Source organism: Siphateles boraxobius, unplaced genomic scaffold (genome assembly GCF_051911475.1).
Source record: "Siphateles boraxobius isolate OS27281-9 unplaced genomic scaffold, OSU_SipBor_1 238, whole genome shotgun sequence".
Lineage (NCBI taxonomy): Eukaryota > Metazoa > Chordata > Actinopteri > Cypriniformes > Leuciscidae > Siphateles > Siphateles boraxobius.
In genome coordinates, this window is record NW_027508853.1 from 547501 (window position 1) to 572500 (window position 25000).

Here is a 25000-nt window from a genome sequence, read left to right on the forward strand (position 1 = left end):
TAGGCGAACTAGACGGTTGCCTAGGGCGACAAATGTGTTGGGGGCGCGAGCGCGGCGCCCTCTAATGACGCCCTAGGCCTACTTCCCATTAATCACAGAATTAGAATGACAAGCGAAACAAAAACAAGTTTATTAAACATGATCATCCTAAGGCGCCCCCTCAGCCACACGTTTATTGTCGATAATTTCCTAGCGGGCGGGTTACGTTACGTTACGTTACGTTAGGCAAGTGCTCAGCTGCTGGCGCGTTGATCGAAACCCTCTGATGCACAGGGACGAAAACGAGGAACGCAACAAGATAAAAAGAAAGCCCAGTATAGAGGTAAGTCTTCTCATCTCAGCCATTTAGGTGTCAAACGAAAAAAATGTACTTAGTATTGTGCACAGCACAGGCATGCTGGCCATCGGGACCGCCGGGAGCGGATTCTTTTCCCCCAGGATGGGAGAGATTCCACGTGCTTTTTGGGCCGATACATCATACTTTTATTATTTATTTATTTTGTCTTAGTGGCCCATAAAACTCGTTCATCGGCCCATTCGTTTTGTTTTGTTTAATTGGCGACGCTGGGTTACTTCCAAGTAACAAAATTAATTATGAAAGTTTCCTTTATTTTCAGTGCATTTGTTTTACAATAGCTTATGGCCATTACTGTCATGGGATTAATATTATAACTATTATTATGTAGTAGTGTAATGTAGACAGACACTGTAACTAAAAGAGGTTTGAATTTTTCTTTGTTCAATTTGCACACTTAATCTGGGTTGGAGCTTTTAATTTTGAACTCTCAAAGTGCACCAGATTGATGAATTTAACATTAAAATACACAAAATGTTCTTGCGGGGGGCATACCCCCGAAACCCCCTTAACCTTGTAGCAGCCTAATAGATTAGTAATAATAGTAGTGGTGGCAGTAATTGTAATGTATATACTACAAGTTACGTGGTCAGACAAAATGTATTTGTACAATGCAACTATGTAGGATGATAGAAATATCATTGAACCTTATTTGTAGCATTTGAATGAACAATTTATTATACAGTTGAAGTCATAATTAGCTTGTTGAAGTTTTGGACAGACTATAAGATAATTTTGGTTTAGTTTAATAAATACTTATCATTTGTAAGTATTTTTAGTGGGGGGCGCAAAACTCAATCTCGCCTAGGGCAACCAATGGGCTAGAGCCGGCCCTGGTCACATCCCTAGTTTCTATTCTATCGTCTGAGAAATGGTGTGTGTCGTACAGTGTGTGTCGTACAGTGTGTGTGTGTGTGTGTGTATGTGTGTGTGTGTGTGTGTGTGTGTGATTCTGATCCTGGTGTTTTCCTTTATTAGAGCAGGTGTAACGAGAGGAGAGGCTGTGTGTGTGTGTGTGTGTGTGTGTGTGTGTGTGTGTGTGTGTGTGTGTGTGTGTGTGTGTGTGTGTGTGTGTGTGAGTGACTCTGACCCTGGTCTTCTCCTCATTAGAGCGGGTGTAACGAGAGGAGGGAGGTCCGACAGTTCCAGTTTACGGCTTGGCCCGACCATGGCGTTCCCGAATATCCCACTCCATTCCTGGCCTTCCTCCGCAGGGTGAAAGCCTGCAACCCTCCCGACGCCGGGCCCGTCATCGTCCACTGCAGGTCAGAGTTCAAGTCCAACCCTCATTTATTTAACGCTTTTAACAGTACGGGCTGCCTCAAACAGCTTTACAGCGAAAGACATGATAAGAGAGCTATGAACAAAAAAGCGTTGTTTCTGTGTGTGTCCCTTTAAATGCAAATGAGCTGCAGCTCCGCCCCTGTTCAGAAGAGGGCGGAGTCTTTACACGAGCTTCAGAAACTCCGGCAATAACAAAACAGGCCAATCTCACTCATCCAGTATCCCAGAATAAACAGTAGCGAGTGCAGCCTTACGGAGAGACTCAGGAAGAGTTTATGAATGTTAGTGGAGACATTTATGTAGTTGTTGTGGAGTTACAGTGATCATCTCATCATCATGTTGAACTTCTACACAAGTGTCCACAGTTCCTGAGGTGTTTATAAGACAGCGATGACATGTTCTGGTCAATAGTGTTCAGTGCTCGTCTGTGCTCAACGACAGAACAGTTTCAGGCTTTGCTGGATCTTCTGCCGTTGCGTCAGAACTGCTCACTGTTGTCGCTCGAGAAACCGAATGTAATATTACCGCCGGTAATATTATAAACTTGCAGATTAAGAGCCGGTCATATTATAAACGTGCAGATTAAGAGCCGGTGATATTATAAACGTGCAGATTAAGGGCCGGTGATATTATAAACTTGCAGATTAAGGGCCGGTAATATTATAAACGTGCATATTAAGAGCCGGTGATATTATAAACGTGCAGATTAAGGGCCGGTGATATTATAAACTTGCAGATTAAGGGCCGGTAATATTATAAACGTGCAGATTAAGAGCCGGTAATATTATAAACGTGCAGATTAAGAGCCGGTGATATTATAAACGTGCAGATTAAGGGCCGGTAATATTATAAACGTGCAGATTAAGGGCCGGTAATATTATAAACGTGCAGATTAAGGGCCGATAATATTATAAACGTGCAGATTAAGGGCCGGTAATATTATAAACGTGCAGATTAAGGGTCGGTAATATTATAAACGTGCAGATTAAGGGCCGATAATATTATAAACGTGCAGATTAAGAGCCGGTGATATTATAAACGTGCAGATTAAGGGTCGGTAATATTATAAACGTGCAGATTAAGGGCCGATAATATTATAAACGTGCAGATTAAGGGCCGGTAATATTATAAACGTGCAGATTAAGGGCCGGTGATATTATAAACGTGCAGATTAAGGGCCGGTAATATTATAAACGTGCAGATTAAGGGTCGGGAATATTATAAACGTGCAGATTAAGAGCCGGTAATATTATAAACGTGCAGATTAAGGGCCGGTAATATTATAAACGTGCAGATTAAGAGCCGGTAATATTACAAACGTGCAGATTAAGAGCTGGGAATATTATAAACGTGCAGATTAAGGGCCGATAATATTATAAACGTGCAGATTAAGGGCCGGTAATATTATAAACGTGCAGATTAAGGGCCGGGAATATTATAAACGTGCAGATTAAGGGCCGGTGATATTATAAACGTGCAGATTAAGGGCCGGTAATATTATAAACGTGCAGATTAAGGGCCGGTAATATTATAAACGTGCAGATTAAGAGTCGGTAATATTATAAACGTGCAGATTAAGAGTCGGTAATATTATAAACGTGCAGATTAAGGGCCGGTTATAAACGTGCAGATTAAGGGCCGGTGATATTATAAACGTGCAGATTAAGGGCCGGTTATAAACGTGCAGATTAAGGGCCGGTGATATTATAAACGTGCAGATTAAGAGCCGGTAATATTATAAACGTGCAGATTAAGGGCCGGTTATAAACGTGCAGATTAAGGGCCGGTGATATTATAAACGTGGAGATTAAGAGCCGGTAATATTATAAACGTGCAGATTAAGAGCCGGTAATATTATAAACGTGCAGATTAAGAGTCGGTAATATTATAAACGTGCAGATTAAGGGCCGATAATATTATAAACGTGCAGATTAAGGGCCGGTGATATTATAAACGTGCAGATTAAGGGCCGGTAATATTATAAACGTGCAGATTAAGGGCCGGTAATATTATAAACGTGCAGATTAAGGGCCGATAATATTATAAACGTGCAGATTAAGAGCCGGTAATATTATAAACGTGCAGATTAAGGGCCGGTGATATTATAAACGTGCAGATTAAGGGCCGATAATATTATAAACGTGCAGATTAAGGGCCGGTAATATTATAAACGTGCAGATTAAGGGCCGGTAATATTATAAACGTGCAGATTAAGAGCCGGTAATATTATAAACGTGCAGATTAAGAGCCGGTAATATTATAAACGTGCAGATTAAGAGCCGGTAATATTATAAACGTGCAGATTAAGGGCCGGTAATATTATAAACGTGCAGATTAAGAGCCGGTAATATTATAAACGTGCAGATTAAGAGCCGGGAATATTATAAACGTGCAGATTAAGAGTCGGTAATATTATAAACGTGCAGATTAAGGGCCGGTAATATTATAAACGTGCAGATTAAGAGCCGATAATATTATAAACGTGCAGATTAAGAGCCGGTAATATTATAAACGTGCAGATTAAGGGCCGGTAATATTATAAACGTGCAGATTAAGGGCCGGTAATATTATAAACGTGCAGATTAAGGGCCGGTAATATTATAAACGTGCAGATTAAGGGCCGGTAATATTATAAACGTGCAGATTAAGGGCCGGTAATATTATAAACGTGCAGATTAAGGGCCGGTAATATTATAAACGTGCAGATTAAGGGCCGGTAATATTATAAACGTGCAGATTAAGAGCCGGTAATATTATAAACGTGCAGATTAAGGGCCGGTAATATTATAAACGTGCAGATTAAGGGCCGGTAATATTATAAACGTGCAGATTAAGAGCCGGGAATATTATAAACGTGCAGATTAAGAGTCGGTAATATTATAAACGTGCAGATTAAGAGCCGGTAATATTATAAACGTGCAGATTAAGGGCCGGTAATATTATAAACGTGCAGATTAAGAGCCGGTAATATTATAAACGTGCAGATTAAGGGCCGGTAATATAAGAAACGTGCAGATTAAGAGCCGGTAATATTATAAACGTGCAGATTAAGGGCCGGTAATATTATAAACGTGCAGATTAAGGGTCGGTAATATTATAAACGTGCAGATTAAGGGCCGGTAATATATGTATTTTCTGAGAGGGGCGGTATTTTTGTTGGGAAAGTCGGGGAGAGACGCACACTTCGATTAGACTGGATAAACACATGCAGCATCTTAATTTTTAAGAAAATGAAACGAAATAAATGAATAAATCAAGCCTTTATTACATAACACTAGGCTATATCATACAGCATTCAGAAAAATAACAGTTTGCGCTCCTAAGGGCTTTCACACTTTTCTCTCAGTTGATCTGCTGATGAATTCTTCAAGCAGGGTCGAAACATAAACATCACACATCGCACCGCACCCCTAGTTCCTACATCTATGGCCCAATGACGCTACGATGAGCATTTACTACTTTAAAAAAATGCGGGTCAGGAAGCGGGTCGGGTTCAATATTTTCTTTATTTTTTTGCGGTTGCGGGCGGGTTAGTTGAAAACGTCGGTCGGGTGCGGGTTGTTTATACATTGACCCGCGCATTACAGGTGTGTGTGTTTAAATATATATATGCGCAGACGTGTATCTTACTTTACAAAGTGAAATCGCCATATTCCTTGTCTGCCCTTAAAAATTCAAAATACAGAATTTGTGGTCGTTTGCGCGGATCCACGTGACCTGGAATCATTGGTAATGTTTAATCTGTATAGAGTAGGAGGAGGTCTTCACTAGCGTTAGCGTAGATGTAACTTCTTCTTCTGATGTAACGTGTACATCAGGTGTTCAGGCCTTCTCTGGCTCTCGAATGCCAAGCTTCTGTTTCACATCGATCTGCGTCTTCCCTGGGGCCGAGGATAAATGCACTGTAAACACTGATGTGTGTGTGTTTTATTCCCTCTCGAAGGCTTTCGCTTGCAGAGTAACTCTTCTGCTTGTTATATAAAAGTTGCTATTCATTCATTGATTGATGACGGCCTTCGAGACTAAACTAGTCTGTCCTCAAAGTCCAGACAGAAGCCGCTTCGTGAAGCTTCAAAAGCTTGAGAATCATTCGTTTACAAGCAGTGATTCGGAGCGTGTAACAACGATTCAGAGTCACATGACTTCAGTAAACGTGGATTTGTTTCGTCATAACTGATTAGAAACGTTTCATGAGGGTGATGATCTCTGTGAACCCATAAACCAGCAGTTATATAGTTTATACCTGATCTCAGGTCAGTTTTAGACATTTGTACACATTTTTTAACACACATTTGTATAATAAAAAGGAAGAGTTGTAGTTAATAGACTATTATTGGCCTTTAAAAAGCCATACAATTTAATTAAATAGCACATATTATACAAACACTTAATATTCAATGGTATTAGATGATTTGATAATTGCTGTAACATTTGCAATTGTTTTTAAAAGGTGTTTTTACCTGCAGTTTTCGTTGCATTTACACCGTTCTGACCAGCAGGAGTCGCCAGCGTGTGCCATTCAGACCGATTCAGAACAATGAATCATTTTGAGAACCAAGTGGTTCAGTTGATTCAGAGCTTTTCCCATCACTATCAGAGATTTGTCTGGTGCTGATCTGAATCTCGCAGGTTCTGGTTCTGGTTTTGGTCTCGACCGGGTCTCTGACTCACTGAGGTTCTGCTGGGATTCACTGGGTTCATTGAGGACGAGGGTTTGTGAAAGTGAGCTGAAGTTCAGAAGATTCGACCTTTTGCTGCAGTGCAGTGTGATCTCAATACTGATGCTCACACACACACACACACTGACACACACACACACACACCTTTTCTCACACACACACACACACACACACACACACACACACACACACACACACACACACACACACACACACACTCACACTCACACACACGTACACACACACACACACTCACACTCACACTCACACTCACACACTGGGGAAAGTGAAGCCGCCAAAGTCCTAATATGGCGCTGACATCTTGCGCTGATTTAGGACCTAAATCTGTGCAGTAGTGAGTGTGTGTGGAGTCGCGATATCAAGGTTCCGCCCACAATCCCGCAGAAACCGTTAGTACAAAGTTTACTGTGTGAAATAAACAGTTATGGACATGTAGAAATTAAAGAGACTTTGGGTTCATGAGCTATACTGGGACCAGCCACTGGGGGGCGATCGAGACACAGGGTTTATGAGCTATACTGGGTCCAGCCACTGGGGGGCGATCGATACTCTGGGTTTATGAGCTTTACTGGGTCCAGCCACTGGGGGGCGATCGAGACTCTGGGTTTATGAGCTTTACTGGGACCAGCCACTGGGGGGCGATCGAGACTCTGGGTTTATGAGCTTTACTGGGACCAGCCACTGGGGGGCGATCGAGACTCTGGGTTTATGAGCTTTACTGGGACCAGCCACTGGGGGGCGATCCAGACTCGGGGTTTCTGAGCCATACTGGGACCAGCCTCCAGGGGGCGATCGAGACTGGGTTTATGAGCTATTACTAAGACCAGCCACTGGGGGGCGATCAATACTCAGGGTTTATGAGTTTTACTGGGACCAGCCACTGGGGGGCGATCCAGACTCGGGGTTTCTGAGCCATACTGGGACCAGCCTCCAGGGGGCGATCGAGACTGGGTTTATGAGCTATTACTAAGACCAGCCAGTGGGTGGCGATCGAGACTGGGTTTATGAGCTATTACTAAGACCAGCCACTGGGGGGCGATCAAGACTCAGGGTTTATGAGCTTTACTGGGACCAGCCACTGGGGGGCGATCGAGACACAGGGTTTATGAGCTATACTGGGACCAGCCACTGGGGGGCGATCGAGACGCTTTGCTTCACTTTTCAGCACTTGTGTGGCACGCTTGGTTCAGGATCATGCTTGTTCCTCTGTAATCTGGATTAAAGTTATTTCACTTTATAATCCCATGTTTTTCTGTTGTGTCAGATGATGAAACACTCTCACACACACGCTTTCACACACACACACTACAGTGTATAATCCCACGATTCTCTGTTGTGTCAGATGGAAGCGTCTGTGAGTCTGAGATCAGACAGTTTTTGGATTAGTAACCGGAAACAGATCAGTGAAATTACACCGTAGTAAAACCCTGGTGTTTTCCGTGTGTGTCTCAGCGCCGGCGTGGGCCGCACCGGCTGCTTCATCGTGATCGACGCCATGCTGGAGCGGCTCCGCCACGAGCGCACGGTGGATGTGTACGGTCACGTGACCCTGATGCGCTCGCAGCGGAACTACATGGTCCAGACGGAGGACCAGTACGGCTTCATCCACGAGGCGCTGCTGGAGGCCGTGGCCTGCGGGAACACTGAGGTCGCGGCCCGAAGCCTGTGCTCGTACATACAGACGCTCGCGCAGGTGGAGCCCGGAGAACACGTCAGCGGGATGGAGCTCGAGTTCAAGGTGCGGGAGTCTGGGTTCGGTCCAGTCAATTTAGTCCTTTGTGAGATTTAGTCAGTGTTGAGCTATGTTACTTTTAAAAGTAATGCATTAAAATATTGCATTACTCCCAAAAAAAAGTAACTAATTGCTTTACTAAGTTACTTTTTAAGAAAAGTTACATTACTGTTACTTTTTCTCACCTGGGCTGGGCTTGCTTGTTTGTTTTTTAATAACATCAAAAACACTATTTTTGGGCAAATGTAAAGACCCTTTATTTAGTCACCTTTATTTATATAGCGCTTTTTACCATACAGATTGTTTCAAAGCAGCTTTACATTAAAATTCTACTAATAGTAGTGATATTGTACTTTCACACATCACATGTCTCCTCGATAAACAAGCAACAATATAGACTACTGGTCAAAGGATTGTAATTAATAAATATATTTAGTGTCTTCTGCTCACCAAAGCTGCGTGTATTTGAACAAAAAAAAATTAAAAACAGTGAAATATTATTGTAATGTAAATCAGCTGTTTTCTATGTGAATATATAGTAAAGTGTAATTTATTCCTGTGATCAAAGCTGAATTTTCAGCATCATTACTCCAGTCTTCAGTGTCACATGATCCTTCAGAAATCAGTATAATATGATGATTTGATGCTCAAGAAACATTTATGATTATTATCAGTGTTGAAAACAGTTTCATATTTTTGTGGAAACCGTCATACATTTTATTTTTAAGGATTCTTTGATGAATTGAAAGTTCAAAAGAACAGCATTGATTTAAAATAGAATCTTTTGTAACATTGTAAATGTCTTTACTCTCAATTTGAGCAATTGAATGTGTCCTTGTTAAATAAAATTATTTTTATTTTACCACAAACTTTTAAATGGTTGTGAATCACGGTTTATATTCAAATATGAAGGAGCAAAAACTGCTTTCAACAAGAGTAATAAATGTTTCTTGAGCATCAGATCATCATATTATAGAGATTTCTGAAGGATCATGTGACACTGAAGACTGGAGTAATGATGCTGAAAATTCAGCTTTGATCACAGGAATAAATTACACTTTACTATATATTCACATAGAAAACAGCTGATTTACATTGGAATAATATTTCATAGTTTTTCTGTCTTGGTGAGCAGAAGAGACTTTTTCAGAAACATTAAAAATCATATTTATTCTAAACCTTTGACCAGTCACATATATACAGTACATAATTCCCATACAATAAATAACAAGGGTTTGTTAATTTATTTATTATAACACTGTTTGTTTAGGTCACCGGAATTTGAACATGTAATTTATATTTTTATGATGAATTTTCATATTAAATGCACATCTATTTGAGATTGAAAGTTTGCATAGTGCATTAACAGTTTTAATAATCATAAAGTGTTTCCAGGACAGTTTTAATGTGACTTTCATATAACAAGCATAAGTTTAAATCCGTGACCATATTGTGTCCGTCAGCGTCTGGCCAACACTAAAGCACACACCTCCAGGTTCGTTAGTGCTAATCTGCCCTGCAACAAGTTCAAGAACCGGCTGGTGAACATCATGCCGTACGAAACCACACGCGTGTGTCTGCAGCCAATCAGAGGCCTGGAAGGGTCCGACTACATCAACGCCAGCTTCATCGACGGATACAGGTATTCCCCTGCTCTGACTCTACCAGACGCGAGCAGAACCTGAACTGAGCTAGTCTAAATGTGTGTGTGTGTGTGTGTGTGTGTTCAGGCAGCAGAAGGCGTATATCGCCACACAGGGGCCGCTGGCAGAGACAACGGAGGACTTCTGGAGGACCCTGTGGGAACACAACTCCACCATCGTGGTCATGCTGACCAAACTGCGTGAGATGGGACGGGTGAGATCCGAGAGCAAAACACAAGCTCGTTCTGCTTTTAATTTAGTCCTCGGTCAGATTTAGTTTTATCATATTTAGTCCTCGGTCAGATTTAGTTTTATCATATTTAGTCAGTGTTGGGGAAAGTTACTTTTAAAAGTAATGTATTACAGTATTGCGTTACTCCCCAAAAAAGTAACTAATTGCGTTACTTAGTTACTTTTTATCTAAAGTAATGCATTACAATATTGAGTTACTCCCAAAACTACTTCTTACTCATATCTTAGTCATGCTCCATAATGGTTAAACTGATCATCACAATAATTTTGTTTTGAATTGTAATCTTAAATTACTGATCATGATTTTTGTCATTTTTACATTTCATCAGAATTATTGCACTTTCACTTGTAAGCACAAATCAACAGAATGTTGACTCATTTCCTGATTTATAATATTATCATATAAGTTAGCACACTCTCTATATTATGAAAACTGGTAAAACTCGAAAGCTTCTCTTAAAAGCTAAAACAGTGAGTAATTCCAATAATTCTATTAAATGTTTTTTTTCTATTTAAACAACAGTAAAAAAGCAACAACAATCAGGAACAATCCAGTCGAGATCATGTTTGGATTTATTACACCGCAAAAAATCATGTTCTTCCTCAGTGTTTCTGTTTGTTTTCCAGCACAAATATCTAAACATTCTTAAATCAAGATACATTTACTGGAGAAGAAGCAGAATCACTGAAGATATTAAGACAAAAATGTATTAAAGCAACACTAAGTAAGAATTTTTACCTTAAAATAATGTTCCCAAAATGGTTTCAGTGCTTCATCAAGTCGTGACCTGGTGAAATGCACTTATGTCACAGCTTTGCGGTCCTTTATCTGATTTATCCACGCTATGTAAGATTGCCAGATCGGGTCTCGTTTCTGTAGTTCTGATGAGACATAAGAAAACTACTAAGGCTAAATTATAGCGGTAATGGACAATTCCGGTTCCAACCTGTAGGGCGACCGCAGAGGAAAAGTTCCTTGGTGTTGCTTTAAAATGAAGTGAGTTTGTGTTTGAAACAAGATCAAATATCTGCCAATGGAGTCAGAAAAATTATCTTAATTCAAAGGGAAAACAAGTTATTTTTCTGACTTCTGTTGTGGCAAAAATTCTGTTAAACATCATCACTGCGTAGGAGACACTCAGAGTCAAATTAATAAAAAGGAAAGTATTCATTCTTGCAAGAATAGGTTCAGTCTAGTACACAGAAGTTACGCTGTGCAAGAGAGTGACACTCAACAGGAAGATATGAGACAGGCTTTATACTGTTTTCAAGGTTCTCCTCACCCGCTGTACCTTTCACCCACTCAGATAAGGTCCTTACTGCTGTTCAGTTTATACTTACAGACACAAACTGGTAATAAACTGGCCAACACTGACCGTCCCTAAGGTCACAGGTCCTGTCCCATATGTTCCTGAAACGTCACACACAAGCACGTACACACATATATTTTTACACATTAAATAGGTTCTCTCTCCTATGATATCTGTTGGGGATCAATGACTATTAAAATTTATATTACACTTCATTGCCAGATATTTGTTCTAGTTTCAAGCTCAAACTCACTTTGACACATTTTTTTACATTTTTATACGTTTCGCATGCGTGAAAGCTCGTAGTGGCTTTTTAAAAACATTCTATATTATTTTTCTGCTCTTTTTTGTTGAAGAAATTATTGAGAGATTTTGGTAAAGTTTTTATGTTTTAAACTATATTTTAGTCTCGTATTTTTTCATCACGATATTGCATGTTGATGTAGTCGTAATGATGTCATCTCGTCTCAGTCACGGAGAAATAAAAGCTGGTCAAGGAAGATTTTTCATCCTAGTTTTCATGAGGAAATGAGCAGCTTCTCTACTGTGTGTGTGTGTGCGTGTGTGTGTGTGTGTGTGTGTGTGTGTGCGTGTGCGTGTGTGTGTGTGTCGACAGGAGAAGTGTCATCAGTACTGGCCGGCGGAGCGTTCGGCTCGCTATCAGTACTTCGTGGTGGATCCCATGGCAGAATACAACATGCCACAGTACATCCTGAGAGAGTTCAAAGTCACCGACGCCAGGGTGAGTACAGGCCGTCGTTTACCGCGGTACCATCTGATCTTACATGCACATGATGTTCTGAAGCAGAACTGAGCCTGGATTGAGCCAACACTGAACCTAATTGCCTAGCAACTGCCTAGCAACACCCTTGCAACCACCCATAATACCCTATTAACTGCCTTGCAACCACATAGCAATACCATAGCAAACACCTGAGCTCCTACATAGCAACACCCTAGCAACAACCAAGAACACCCTAAAACCTGCCCTGGAGCACCCTAGCAACACTCTAGCAACTGCCCTGGAGCACCCTAGCAACACCCTAGCAACTGCCCTGGAGCACCCTAGCAACACCCTAGCAACTGCCCTAGAGCACCATAGCAATAACCCAGACCACCCTAGCAATGCCCTAGAACCACATGAGACGCATAAATCCTCATCAAGAGCAACTACATAACTATATCATAGCAACTGCCTAGCAACAGCCTAACAACCACCCAGTACAACCTAGCAACACACGTGCAAACACCCATAACACCATAGTAACTACCTTGCAACCACATAGCAATGCCATAGCAAACAGCTGAGATCCTACATTGCAACATCCTAGCAAAAACCCAGAACACCCTAGCAACTGCCCTGGAGCACCCTGGCAACACCCTAGAAGCACATGAGATGCATGGATCCTCATGAAGAGAGATTGAAAGTCACGTGTGTGTTTATATTCAGGATGTTGACCTCATGTGCCTCAGCAGTCAGAGTGTTTCTCACACTTGGAGATGTTCAGACTCGTTGTCCTTTTTTCCGTAGGATGGACAGTCCAGAACCGTCCGACAGTTCCAGTTCACCGATTGGCCAGAACAAGGTGTTCCAAAGTCAGGGGAGGGTTTCATTGATTTCATTGGACAGGTGCATAAAACCAAGGAGCAGTTTGGTCAGGATGGACCAATCACAGTCCACTGCAGGTGATGATGATACTCAGACACACACACACACACACACACACACACACACACTCAGTGTTTGTAGAGGAACATGAGCCGAATCCTGAGACATCTCTCTCTCTCTCTCTCTCTCTCTCTCTCTCTCTCAGTGCGGGCGTCGGGCGCACAGGTGTGTTCATCACTCTCAGTATCGTGCTGGAGCGCATGCGTTACGAGGGCGCCGTCGACATCTTCCAGACCGTCAAAATGCTGCGCACGCAACGGCCGGCGATGGTGCAGACTGAGGTACGGTAAACACACATCACCGTTCACCATCGAGCTGTGAGTCTGTGGAAGATCTCGGGTCAGTCCCGTTCCTGTTGAACCTCCTGTAGAACATACTTTCCCAGCTCAGACCCAACCTACCACAGACACTATGATGCTAACAGTTATTGGAAAGTTCTATTTATATAGTAAATATCAAACGATTAAATGTGCTTACAGAGACATACACGGCAACGCCCTAGCAACCACCCAGAACACCCTAGCAACTATCTAGAATACCCTAGAAGCTGCCTAGCAACTCCATAACTATGTCCTAGCAAAAAACTAGCAACCACCCTTGCAATCACCCAAAAACACTCTAGAAAGTGCCTAGCAACACCCTTACAACCATTCAGAACATCACCATAGTAACTGTCTAGCAACCATCGACAAGACCCTAGCAACCTCCCAGAACACCCCATCACCTGCCTAGCAACCATCTAGAATACCCTTGAAAATACCTAGCAACCACATAACAATGTCCTAGCAACACCCTAGCAACCACCCTTGCAATCACCTATAAACACCCTAGCAACATCCTTACAACCACCCAGAACATCAGCATAGTAATGGTCTAGCAACCATAGACAACACCCTAGCGACCACCCAGAACACCCTAGCAACTGCATAGCAACACCCTTGCAACCACCCAGGACCAGCATAGTAAATAATTAGACGTAGCAATACCAAAGCAAACATCGATAACACCCTAGAAACTGCCTGAGAGCACGCTAGCAACACCCACAACATACTAGCTACTGGCTGTCAACTATGTCACAATGCCCTATCAATCATTCAGAACACCACAGTAACTACCCAAAACACCCTAGCAACACCCACCACATCCTAACAACACCATAGCACCTGCCTAACAACCACATAGCAACGCCCTAGCAACCACCCTGAGGACCCCAGTGCAGAGTTTTGTCACAAGCAAGCACTATCTTTTTAGTCTTTCAAACAGAGAATATAATGCACTAGTGATGAACAGGGAACAAACTCTTATTCGAGGTGACTTTAGTTCCTGGAGAGTTCACAGGCTCAGGTGTGTTTGACCCAGGCGTTGACCTCGTCTCCTGCAGTCATGTGATCAGATCTGTGTGTGTGTGTGTGTGTGTGTGTGTGTGTGTTCACAGGACGAGTATCAGTTCTGCTATCAGGCCGGCCTCGAGTACCTTGGAAGTTTTGATCACTATGCAACATAAGAGAAGAAGAAGGCCAAGAACAAGTGAAGAACAGCTTCCCCTCGACGACCCCAGCAAACCCTCGCAGAGGACACACACCAGAGACGCAAACTATTACCTCAGTGTTCACTTATTGATATTAATGTTGTGGTCGGCTTTCTAGAAATATTAAACCGTGGATGAAGAGGAAAATATTACATGTACAAAAAAATCTATTTAAAGCAAAACAACAAGAAACTATGAAATCAAAAGCCTGGATTATTGCTGCACCCTTCAGTGGGAGTTTCTTCGAACTGTCTTTGCCAACGTCAGACGTTCGTTCGTTCGTTCGTCTGAATGGCGGGATCGTTGCCATCGGACGATTAAGCGGGAGTTTAATTAAACGAGATCTCCCACCGTCTGTGCCTAACGGAGCGAGGCGGATCAACTCCTGTCAATACTGTGTTTGTGTGTCTCTACAAGACTTTCTGCTGCTTACGCGTGTTTGAGAGGCGAGCGAGTTTCGATGCTTCAATCTCGTATCTGTATCATGTTCTTTTGCTCTTTCGGCTGTTGCGTAACGAGACGGAAGACCATTGTTCATCCCAGAACATATAGATGATTCGACACACACGTTCTAGGAGGAATCGCAGTCTAACGCTAGAAACATCTGATCTAGAACACACTCGCGAAACTCTTCCCGTCATGTTTAGTTTAGCGAAGGCGTGATGTTTAGGAGTATCGCGGGAAACCAGGCGGTTCGGGACGTGAAGTGAGCCTTATTATCGTTGTTGTCAAATATTTAATCGACCTGATTTTTTTATTTCATTTTGTTGTTGATATGCTTGAATTTTTAAGGATCTATTTATTTACATGATTTTTATGGCACTATGATTTGTGAGCTGTGGTGTAGTTGGCTAATGTGACTGTACATGGCTCAGATGTACAGTGTTGTGCTTCGTAAACCCTCTCAGATATTTTATATATTTCCTGTGCACTGATTGTTCTAGAGAAGCCAACGGTCCTCAGAGCCCAAACCTCAGCCAATCGCTAGAGTTCTGAGACGTCACATGGTTCTCATCGGCATTATCAGTCAAACGGAGCGAGAGCAAGCACACGCGGGGTTAAAGAGCATCAGATCAGCTTCAGGTTTTCATACCGTGGTAAACTGCACTAAACCAGCAGGGTAATACCATGTTAACATGATTGACTGAAATGTGATGTAAGGACGAATCATTTATTGACAGCAAGTGAGGTTTAAGACGTGGTCACGTGTGTCATTTCACTAGGAATACATGCGAATTTATTTCCCTAGATTTCACTAACAATTTAGAATTAGCCAGAATTAGACTCTTTTCCACAAAATTGTGTAAATGTGTAAAAACTGCTGAGATTACATCGCAAAAGATGTTCTCGTTCAGTATTTTTTTTCTTGTTTTCCAATACAAACATTCTTAAATCAAGATATATGACTGAAGATATTTAAAAATGAAAAATGCATCAAAATGAAGTGAGTTTGAGCTTAAAACAAGAACAAATATCTGCTAATAGAGTCAGAAAATAATGAATTTGAATTAAGATTTGTTTTCTGACTCCATTGGATATTTGTTCTTGTTTTAAGCTCAAACTCACTTCATTTTCATACACTTATGACTTAATATCTTCAGTTATTTTGCTTCTTCTCCAGTAAATGTATCTTGATTTAAGAATGTTTAGATATTTGTGCTGGAAAACAAGTCAGAAACACTGAGGAAGAGCGTTATTTTTTCACTAAACTATAGACAAAACATAATTTCCTAACAAAATTTCACTTATGTGACCACACCTTTACACAAAACTGCCTAATGTATTCTCCATCCTGTCAGCACATGTTATAAACTGACGCTCCTGTTAATCGGGCAAAGTGAATGTGGTTTTCATGTGAATCTAATATCAAATATTGGCAACTATGAGCGGATCATCGACCATGTTCTGTCAGATTCAGCATCTGATCGACTCTGATCTTCTTCAGCACAGTTTCTCTCTTCTTCAATTTAAAGCACATTCACGACTGATGTTTCTCAGTCAAATATTCTCTCTAATTAAAAAGTTCCTTTGAAGACAAAAGCACAGGAATAATCCCACAATCTGTCGAAGCAACACATGATCAGACGAGGGAACGAGGGCCGAGAGCTGATGACTACGTAGTGCTTCACTTTTCTCTGCTTACTGATTTCAGAGCATATGTGTAGATAATATGTCGACTTTGTATTAAAACAGAACGACTGGATATACTGACGTGAAGAAGTGTGTGTGTCGTCTCTTATTTCTTCAGTGATTTGTGATGAAACTGCTGATTTATTTGAATCGTCTGCGATTCCATGTTCATTTTTATACATCAGTTAAACTGAGTGGATGAATCGTGATCACTAGATAGGTCACATTTCATCATTAGGTAGTTCTACTACACACACTCTCTCTCTCACACACACACACACACACACGATGAGAGAAATATAAAAAAAAATATCTGGCTTTTTCAGAGCAAATGCTTTACACTGTGTCCTTACTACACACACACACACCGCGCGATAACAGCGTTTCCACGTTAATCAGAGTTCGTGCTAACCAGCCGCGACACGCAACCCAGATAAGGTGACATTGATTAAATGTTGAAATTCCATCAGAATCATCATTTTGGTTGAGGATGAAAATTCAATGCTAAAATAATATTGAATCAATGTTGATAATTCAATGTTTCAGTGTTGAAAAGACAAACATTGAATCAATGTTGATTTTTCATTGATTTTTCATCGTTGAAATAACATTATTTCAGGGTGCAAACGTGATGAAAAATCAATGTTTAATTTCAACATTGATTCAATGATCTTTTGGTTAATGCATTAACATTGATTCAATGTAGATTCAATGTTGGTCTGCTATCTGGGAACGATTATATTTTAGAAACGGTTTCTATTTTTCTGCGACGTCGCGCTGGAACAACAAACACAAAGTGTGGCAGTGATAATCTCAGTCAGGGGCGCCGCTAAGGGGGAGTTAGGACGATTATTAGGGCCCACACACTTTTGGGACCCCAGAGATCGATTTTATTGATGGAATGGGTGCGGTAGGCCCAACCTTATTCTTTCATAGGGCCCAAAATTTCTAGCGGTGCCCATGATCTCAGGTAATGTTTATGTGCTTTATTTAATGTTGTTAAAAGCGTGTAATGTGACTTTGAATATCATTTAGTGCTCCAGCTTTGTAGCTGTAAAAGCAACAATGGATAATTCACCTCAGATCTTGAAATTAAACAAATGTAAACAAGAACGTTCAAACATGTGAACAAACAAGTGTATTCTTTTACAAAGAATGTTTTAGTTATTCAGTAGCATATGTATTTTTAATAATGTCTAAATGGTGTAATATTTGTGAATTTGAGTAGCCTATATTGCGAGTGCCGTCAGGATTACTCGGGTGCCGCGAGACTCCGCCCACACGCTGCTCTGATTGGCTGTGGGTTTTGATTGATTTTGACGCATCTCGGCGTCGCGAGTTGTCGCTGGAATCTTATCGCATCTGTTTAGTACACGGTGTTGTTACACACAGATTTATGTTGAGATCATCAGCTGAAAAGCACCCGGATAGAACTCTCGTTATTTTGATTGTGAGCGTCATCTCACACACACACACACACACACACACACACACACACACACACACGTGTGTGTTTAATCCCAGCACTGATCTCACATTCTCAACCTAAACCTGCTTTTGTTGGTTCTGTGCAGTTCCAGACGCACTGAAATATCCAGATCTTCAAGAATTCCTGTTCAGTTCAAGATAAAACAGACACAGTGTGAAAGTTCATGTTGTTGAACTTTATGTGTTATGAAAACGACGCTCAACCTATATAATGTCATATTAATCATAATCAAATGCGAACTAGAAGAAAACGTTCTACGTATGAGAAGAAATGTCTTAAATTATTGCATAATACGTTCCTGTTTAACAGGTTATTTAATTTTTTTCTATTAATAAAGTAAGTTTAATTTAAAGTGAGCTGTTAAATTCATAAATTTATTTAAGATTAAGAGCCCCTGAAAGTGTTTATGAAGCTCCTGACGGAATCCTGTAATGTTATATATAGAAGATAATAACCGCCTTCGTGTTTCAGAAACCTATTGTTTTCCCTTTGAATTAAGATTATTTTTCTGTCTCCACTGGCAGATATTTGTTCTTGTTTTAACCAAAAACGTCATTTTGATATTTTTTTTACTTAATATCTTCAGTCATTTTTCTTCTCCAGTAAATTAATCTTGATTTAAGAATGTTGAGATATTTTTGCTGGAAAACAAGACAGAAACCCTGAGGAAGAGAATTATTTATTACAGTGTTAAACCTATAATCATATTCATATTGTGTTCAGAATGACTCTGCCAAATGTCTGACAAACCAGTTGAACTCATAATGTTTGTGTTGAACACAATCTGACCTGAGATCTGAAAATCATCATGAGGAACACATTATCACACACACACACACACACACACACACTGGTTTAGCATTCACACGACCCATGATGATCATGTTCAAGTTAGGGTTAGGTTTGTGTGCGCAGGTGTGTGTGTGTGTGTGTGTGTGTGTGTGTGTGTGTGTGTGTGTGTGTGTGTGTGTGTGTGTGTGTGTGTGTGCGCAGGTGTGAGATGCTCTAATGTGTCCCAGAGGGGGTGAGGTTGTGTAACGCGACACACACACACACACGCACACACACACACACACACACACACACACACACACAGAATGAGCTTCATCTGGAGAAGCTGTTGATGAAACTGAATCCTCTGACAGCAGAAACTGCTCATTGTTCTGCTCATTTTCATTGTTTTTTTTCTGCGTGACTGTCTTGCTTTATTATTTTACTGATTATCTGTTTCTCGTTTGTTAGAATAACTTCAAACTGTGTTGTTTCCAGTATCTGATATGAGTGTGTGAGGGCTGATATCTACAGAACCGAGGAGCGCGTGGCACAGGGGTCCACATACTTTACTCACCCTGGTGTTGTTCTCATGTCGTTCGCCCGTCTTTCTTTAATGCGAATAGCGATCAGCATCAAGCTTTAAAAAAAGACACAAAAGCATAACAGAATGATCTCGTGTCGTATATTCCACGTGTTCTGGGGGTTTACGGTAGGGTTTGGTGAAAAAAACCCTAAAATTTAATGTAATTAAATTCTTGACCTTTGCTGTTAATTTTCTGTGGGATATAATTTCATTATGCTAATGTGACACACACACAATTATAGTTTTTTTTACAATCGCTAGGACACATTTCTTAATAGAAATAATTCCTACGTTTCCCCTTCAACTGAAAGACTAACACCTGGGATACGTCCAATTGCTTTGATAGTATTTGATTTTTCCTATTTAGAATATATTTCAATATGGTTTTACTGTAGACATGTAGCAAATTTCTGTCTTATTCAGTTTTTTATTATATCAGGTTTTGAACTTAAGTTGAACAGTTTTGAAAAGAGTCTGTTGTTCTGTAGGAAAACTGACCAACGTATCGAGAAATTAGTCCTAGAGATTGTCCAAAAAACTGTTTGTAGGAAATTACTTGTCATTGATTTTTTTATATCAGCTATCCATTCCGTTAATTTGGTGGATTGGTAAGTTTCGTCGGTGTGTGAGGAAATATAGAGCTGAGTATCATCAGCATACAGTGAATACTAATGCCATGCTTCCTAATGATATCTCCTAAAGGTAGCATGTACAGAGTGTGTGTGTGTGTGTGTGTGTGTGTGTAGCATGCATAGGGTGTGTGTGTGTGTGTGTGTGTGTGTGTGTGTGTGTGTGTGTGTGTGTGTGTGTGTAGCATGTACAGAGTGAACAGCAATGGTCCTAGTACTGAGCCTTGTGGTACACCATACTGAACGTGTGATCGATATGACATCTGTGAGTGTGTGTGTGTGTGTGTGTGTAGCATGTACAGAGTGAACAGCAATGGTCCTAGTACTGAGCCTTGTGGTACACCATACTGAACGTGTGATCGATATGACATCTGTGAGTGTGTGTGTGTGTGTGTGTGTGTGTGTGTGTGTGTGTGTGTGTGTGTGTGTGTGTGTGTGTGTGTGTGTGTGTGTGTGTGTGTGTGTGTGTGTGTGTGTGTGTGTGTGTGTGTGTGTCTGTGTCTGTGTCTGTGTCTGTGTGTCTTGTGGATATAAAATATAAAATGAATGAATTTATAAGTGTGTTTCTCATGTATTCCTGTAGAGTCTCACTCTCATCGATCATTGAGTCTGTCTTGTGCGCTTCCATCACTGTCTGGTTTGGTTCAGCTACCAAATCAGACATCAGGAGACTACAACGGACAGTCCGGACTGCGGAGAGGATTATTGGTGCCCCCCTGCCAAACCTCCAGGACCTGTACTCTTCCAGAGTGAGGAAGAGAGCAGGTAAAATCATCACAGACTCCACTCACCCTGGACACCACCTGTTTGAACTGTTACCGTCAAGACGGAGACTCAGATCACTGGCCACAAGAACATCTCGGCACAGGAACAGTTTCTTCCCACAGGCCATTTCCCTCCTGAACAGTTAACACTCCTCCCAAGGCATATGCCTGTAAGTGCAATACTCCCTCTGTTTAGTGCAATATCCCACAACTCAGGTGATACTTATATGTAGATTTATTTATTTATAATATTCAAAACACTGTAAATAGGTTCATAATCTGTAAATCTGGAAATGTCTATTCTGACTAAACCCAACTGTGATAGTTTTATTCTCATATATTTATATTTTTATTTTTTATTCTTATAATTTGTAGTATTATGTTTCATGTTGTATTTGTATATGTCCACTGGAAGCCTCAGTACCAAAACAAATTCCTTGTGTGTGCAAGCACACTTGGCAATAAAGCTCTTTCTGATTCTGATTCTGATTCTGATTCTGATGTACTTTCTCGTTCTTCTTCTGCAATGACTGTGAATTCCTGAGAGATCATCGTTTCATCATCGTCTCTTGTGTGTCTGATAGCATCTGCTCTATCTGGACCTGATGAGTTAGTGTTTGTGTGACACCTGATCCGTGCAGGTGCGCCCCGGTCATGTGCTTTAGAAGAACACACTGATCCAGTGGGCGTGGCCTCAGTGGGCTGGTGGGCGGGGCAAACAAACCCACATGGGTGTCGTCTGAAACAGTGCTGCTCAATCAGACTGTGATTTATATGAAGGTTCTGGTTAACATCACTTTTAATGATCAAGAAACACTCACATGTTACAACAAGTTTTAATCAAAAACTACCAAAGATGCCAAGATTGTCCATGTTTCAGACACAGCCATGGAAACGCTTTCCCTTCACCTCTGTACAGATCAAATATTATCAAAATGATTCCAGTTCGCATGGATCCGCGGAAACGACTGAAAATTCTGTATTATAATAAGTAATATTAATATATAAGTAATTTGGTGATATCATTTGTAAAGAAAGACTACACGCCTGCGCACATATATATTCAAACGCTCATATCTATATACTAAACACATAATATGCATGTGCACTCAGTCACCGTTTTCACAGATTCACGATTTTGAAGTTTAATCGGAGGTGATAAAGTTTTTCAAAATATTTCAAAACTTGCAAAATCTGTTTCAAAGTTTGTATTCTCGAGCTCAAACACTGTTGTGTGTGAACGAACGTCCAGAACACATTAAAGTTTGTGTTTACTGTTAGAACGGTGTGTGTTAGCGGCCGCTAAGTTAATAACTAATGATCTTTACAACGGAAGTGAATCAACCAAAACTAACTTTATCTGGACAATAACTTTATTCTAGATCTGCTGTACAATCTCTGTTACTGTAATCTCCTATTATCACTGTAAAGCTGCTGTGAAACTCTATATTGTTAAAGCGCTGTATAAATGAAGGAGACTCGACTTGACGGTGGCGGGTGTGGCCGAGTCTAGAAGTGGGTGTGGCTCTGTGTCAGGTGGGTGTGGCTCTGTGCCGGGTGGGCGTGGCTCTGGCAGGTGGGCGTGGTCACAGGTTCTACTATCTGCAGTGAGATCTGACTGATGGATATAATGCACAGATCTGCAGACCGACGCTCAATGGAAACACGTCTGAATCTCACGCATGATGGGAAGTAAAAAAGCAAACAGGAAGTTTTCTCTGGACAGCTCAGGGTGAGTGTTTGTGTTTGGATGAGATTATACAGGGACTCTTAAATCTTCTAATCTTCTGGATTGTTCTTCTACAACATAATAACACAAAACCTTTTTCTTGGTTGTATGAATGTTAAGGAAACATTCCATTTGATTTTATTTGAATTTCTCAAACAATATGAGAATTTTACTATTGAAGGTTCTCTGAACAAGTGGTAAATTTTTTTTAAAAAATGTTACATTTAAAAAACATAAAGAAAAAAACCCGAACCTCTAACTCAAATGTTTTATGAATACAATTTAAATTTGTGTGCTAATGTTTTGAGAACATTATTAAAGACTAGATAACTTTGAACAAATACTCTATTAACGTTACAGGAAGAAAGTTTGTTCATAACTTTGAGAGAACCTTTCAAGTATGTTCCCTGTTTTATATACACACACATACAGTATATATAAACTCTATATGAATAAATATACTGTATTTACTCTACTGTTCAAACGTTTGGGGACAGTAATGTTTTTTCAAAAAAAAACTAATATTTTAATTTAACAAGGCTGCATTAAATTGTTCAAAAGTCACAGTCAGGAAATGTATAATGTTACAGAATAATTATGCAGCAAAATGCTGAAAATTCAGTTAGGAACACAGGAATAAATTACATTTTACAATATATTCACATACAGAACAGTTTGGTAACGCTTTAGATATGCAGCCCGCAGTTACAGTGTAAGTAAAGGAAATGTACAGCTTGCCCTTTCGTAATAATAGTGTACCAATAACAGTATGTAGGTATAAGGGAACAATATGCTAAATTTATGGAATAAAGGGGTAACAACCTGGATCATTACAAATGATTTATATTGTAAGTATTTTGAAAATAAGGGGTTCCTATTCTAATATAATGTGGTATTTATAACCTACTATGCTAAACAATTGTTTGTGAGAAATGTGTTGTACTTCGCAATATCAATAGTTCTGTCATGACAACTCTCAGAGTGTGTGTTTGGCGTGGCAATGAATATGACTGTTAATGTGTTTGGTCTTGGTGGAATAGATCTGCTAAACTGCTGTTATTGCTGCTACTGATGATTATAGATTCTGCCGATGATGATGATAATTATAGATTCTTCTGCTGATGATGATGATTATAGATTATTCTGCTGATGATGATTATAGATTCTTCTGCTGATGATGACTATAGATTATTCTGCTGATAATGATTATAGATTATTCTGCTGATGATGATTATAGATTCTTCTGCTAATAATGATTATAGATTCTGCTGATGATGATTATAGATTCTTCTGCTGATGATGATTATAGATTCTTCTGCTGATGATGATTATAGATTCTTCTGCTGATGATGATTATAGATTCTTCTGCTGATGATGATTATAGATTCTTCTGCTGATGATGATTATAGATTATTCTGCTGATGATGACTATAGATTATTCTGCTGATAATGATTATAGATTATTCTGCTGATGATGATTATAGATTCTTCTGCTAATAATGATTATAGATTCTGCTGATGATGATTATAGATTCTTCTGCTGATGATGATTATAGATTCTTCTGCTGATGATGATTATAGATTCTTCTGCTGATGATGATTATAGATTCTTCTGCTGATGATGATTATAGATTATTCTGCTAATAATGATTATAGATTCTGCTGATGATGATTATAGATTCTTCTGCTGATGATGATTATAGATTCTTCTGCTGATGATGATTATAGATTCTTCTGCTGATGATGATTATAGATTATTCTGCTGATGATGATTATAGATTATTCTGCTGATGATGATTATAGATTCTGCTGATGATGATGATTATAGATTCTTCTGCTGATAATGATTATAGATTCTGCTGATGATGATTATAGATTCTTCTGCTGATGATGATTATAGATTCTTCTGCTGATGATGATTATAGATTCTTCTGCTGATGATGATTATAGATTATTCTGCTGATGATGATTATAGATTATTCTGCTGATGATGATTATAGATTCTGCTGATGATGATGATTATAGATTCTTCTGCTGATGATGACTATAGATTATTCTGCTGATAATGATTATAGATTATTCTGCTGATGATGATTATAGATTCTTCTGCTAATAATGATTATAGATTCTGCTGATGATGATTATAGATTCTTCTGCTGATGATGATTATAGATTCTTCTGCTGATGATGATTATAGATTCTTCTGCTGATGATGATTATAGATTATTCTGCTGATGATGATTACAGATTCTTCTGCTGATGATGATTATAGATTCTTCTGCTGATGATGATTATAGATTCTTCTGCTGATGATGATTATAGATTATTCTGCTGATGATGATTATAGATTCTTCTGCTGATAATGATTATAGATTATTCTGCTGATGATGACTATAGATTCTTCTGCTGATGATGATTATAGATTATTC

At 39.9% G+C, this 25000-nt stretch overlaps 1 protein-coding gene and 1 long non-coding RNA gene across 2 annotated transcripts in view; both read left to right on the plus strand.

The window, feature by feature from the left end:
* The window catches only part of LOC143748480 (receptor-type tyrosine-protein phosphatase S-like), a 153498-nt gene extending 136808 nt beyond the window's left edge, over positions 1–16690 (plus strand). Inside the window, exons 33-40 of the mRNA XM_077240525.1 lie at positions 1466–1620; positions 7792–8077; positions 9535–9713; positions 9802–9928; positions 11893–12018; positions 12808–12962; positions 13091–13226; positions 14381–16690. Coding sequence (XP_077096640.1) covers positions 1466–1620; positions 7792–8077; positions 9535–9713; positions 9802–9928; positions 11893–12018; positions 12808–12962; positions 13091–13226; positions 14381–14449 — 1233 coding nt within the window. The 3' untranslated portion in view covers positions 14450–16690. The remainder of the gene's footprint in view (positions 1–1465; positions 1621–7791; positions 8078–9534; positions 9714–9801; positions 9929–11892; positions 12019–12807; positions 12963–13090; positions 13227–14380) is intronic.
* Positions 16691–22479: 5789 nt separating this feature from the next.
* LOC143748476 (uncharacterized) overlaps positions 22480–25000 on the plus strand; it is a 28086-nt gene continuing 25565 nt past the window's right edge. The window contains exon 1 of the long non-coding RNA XR_013206795.1: positions 22480–22574. This is a non-coding gene — a long non-coding RNA (uncharacterized LOC143748476). The remainder of the gene's footprint in view (positions 22575–25000) is intronic.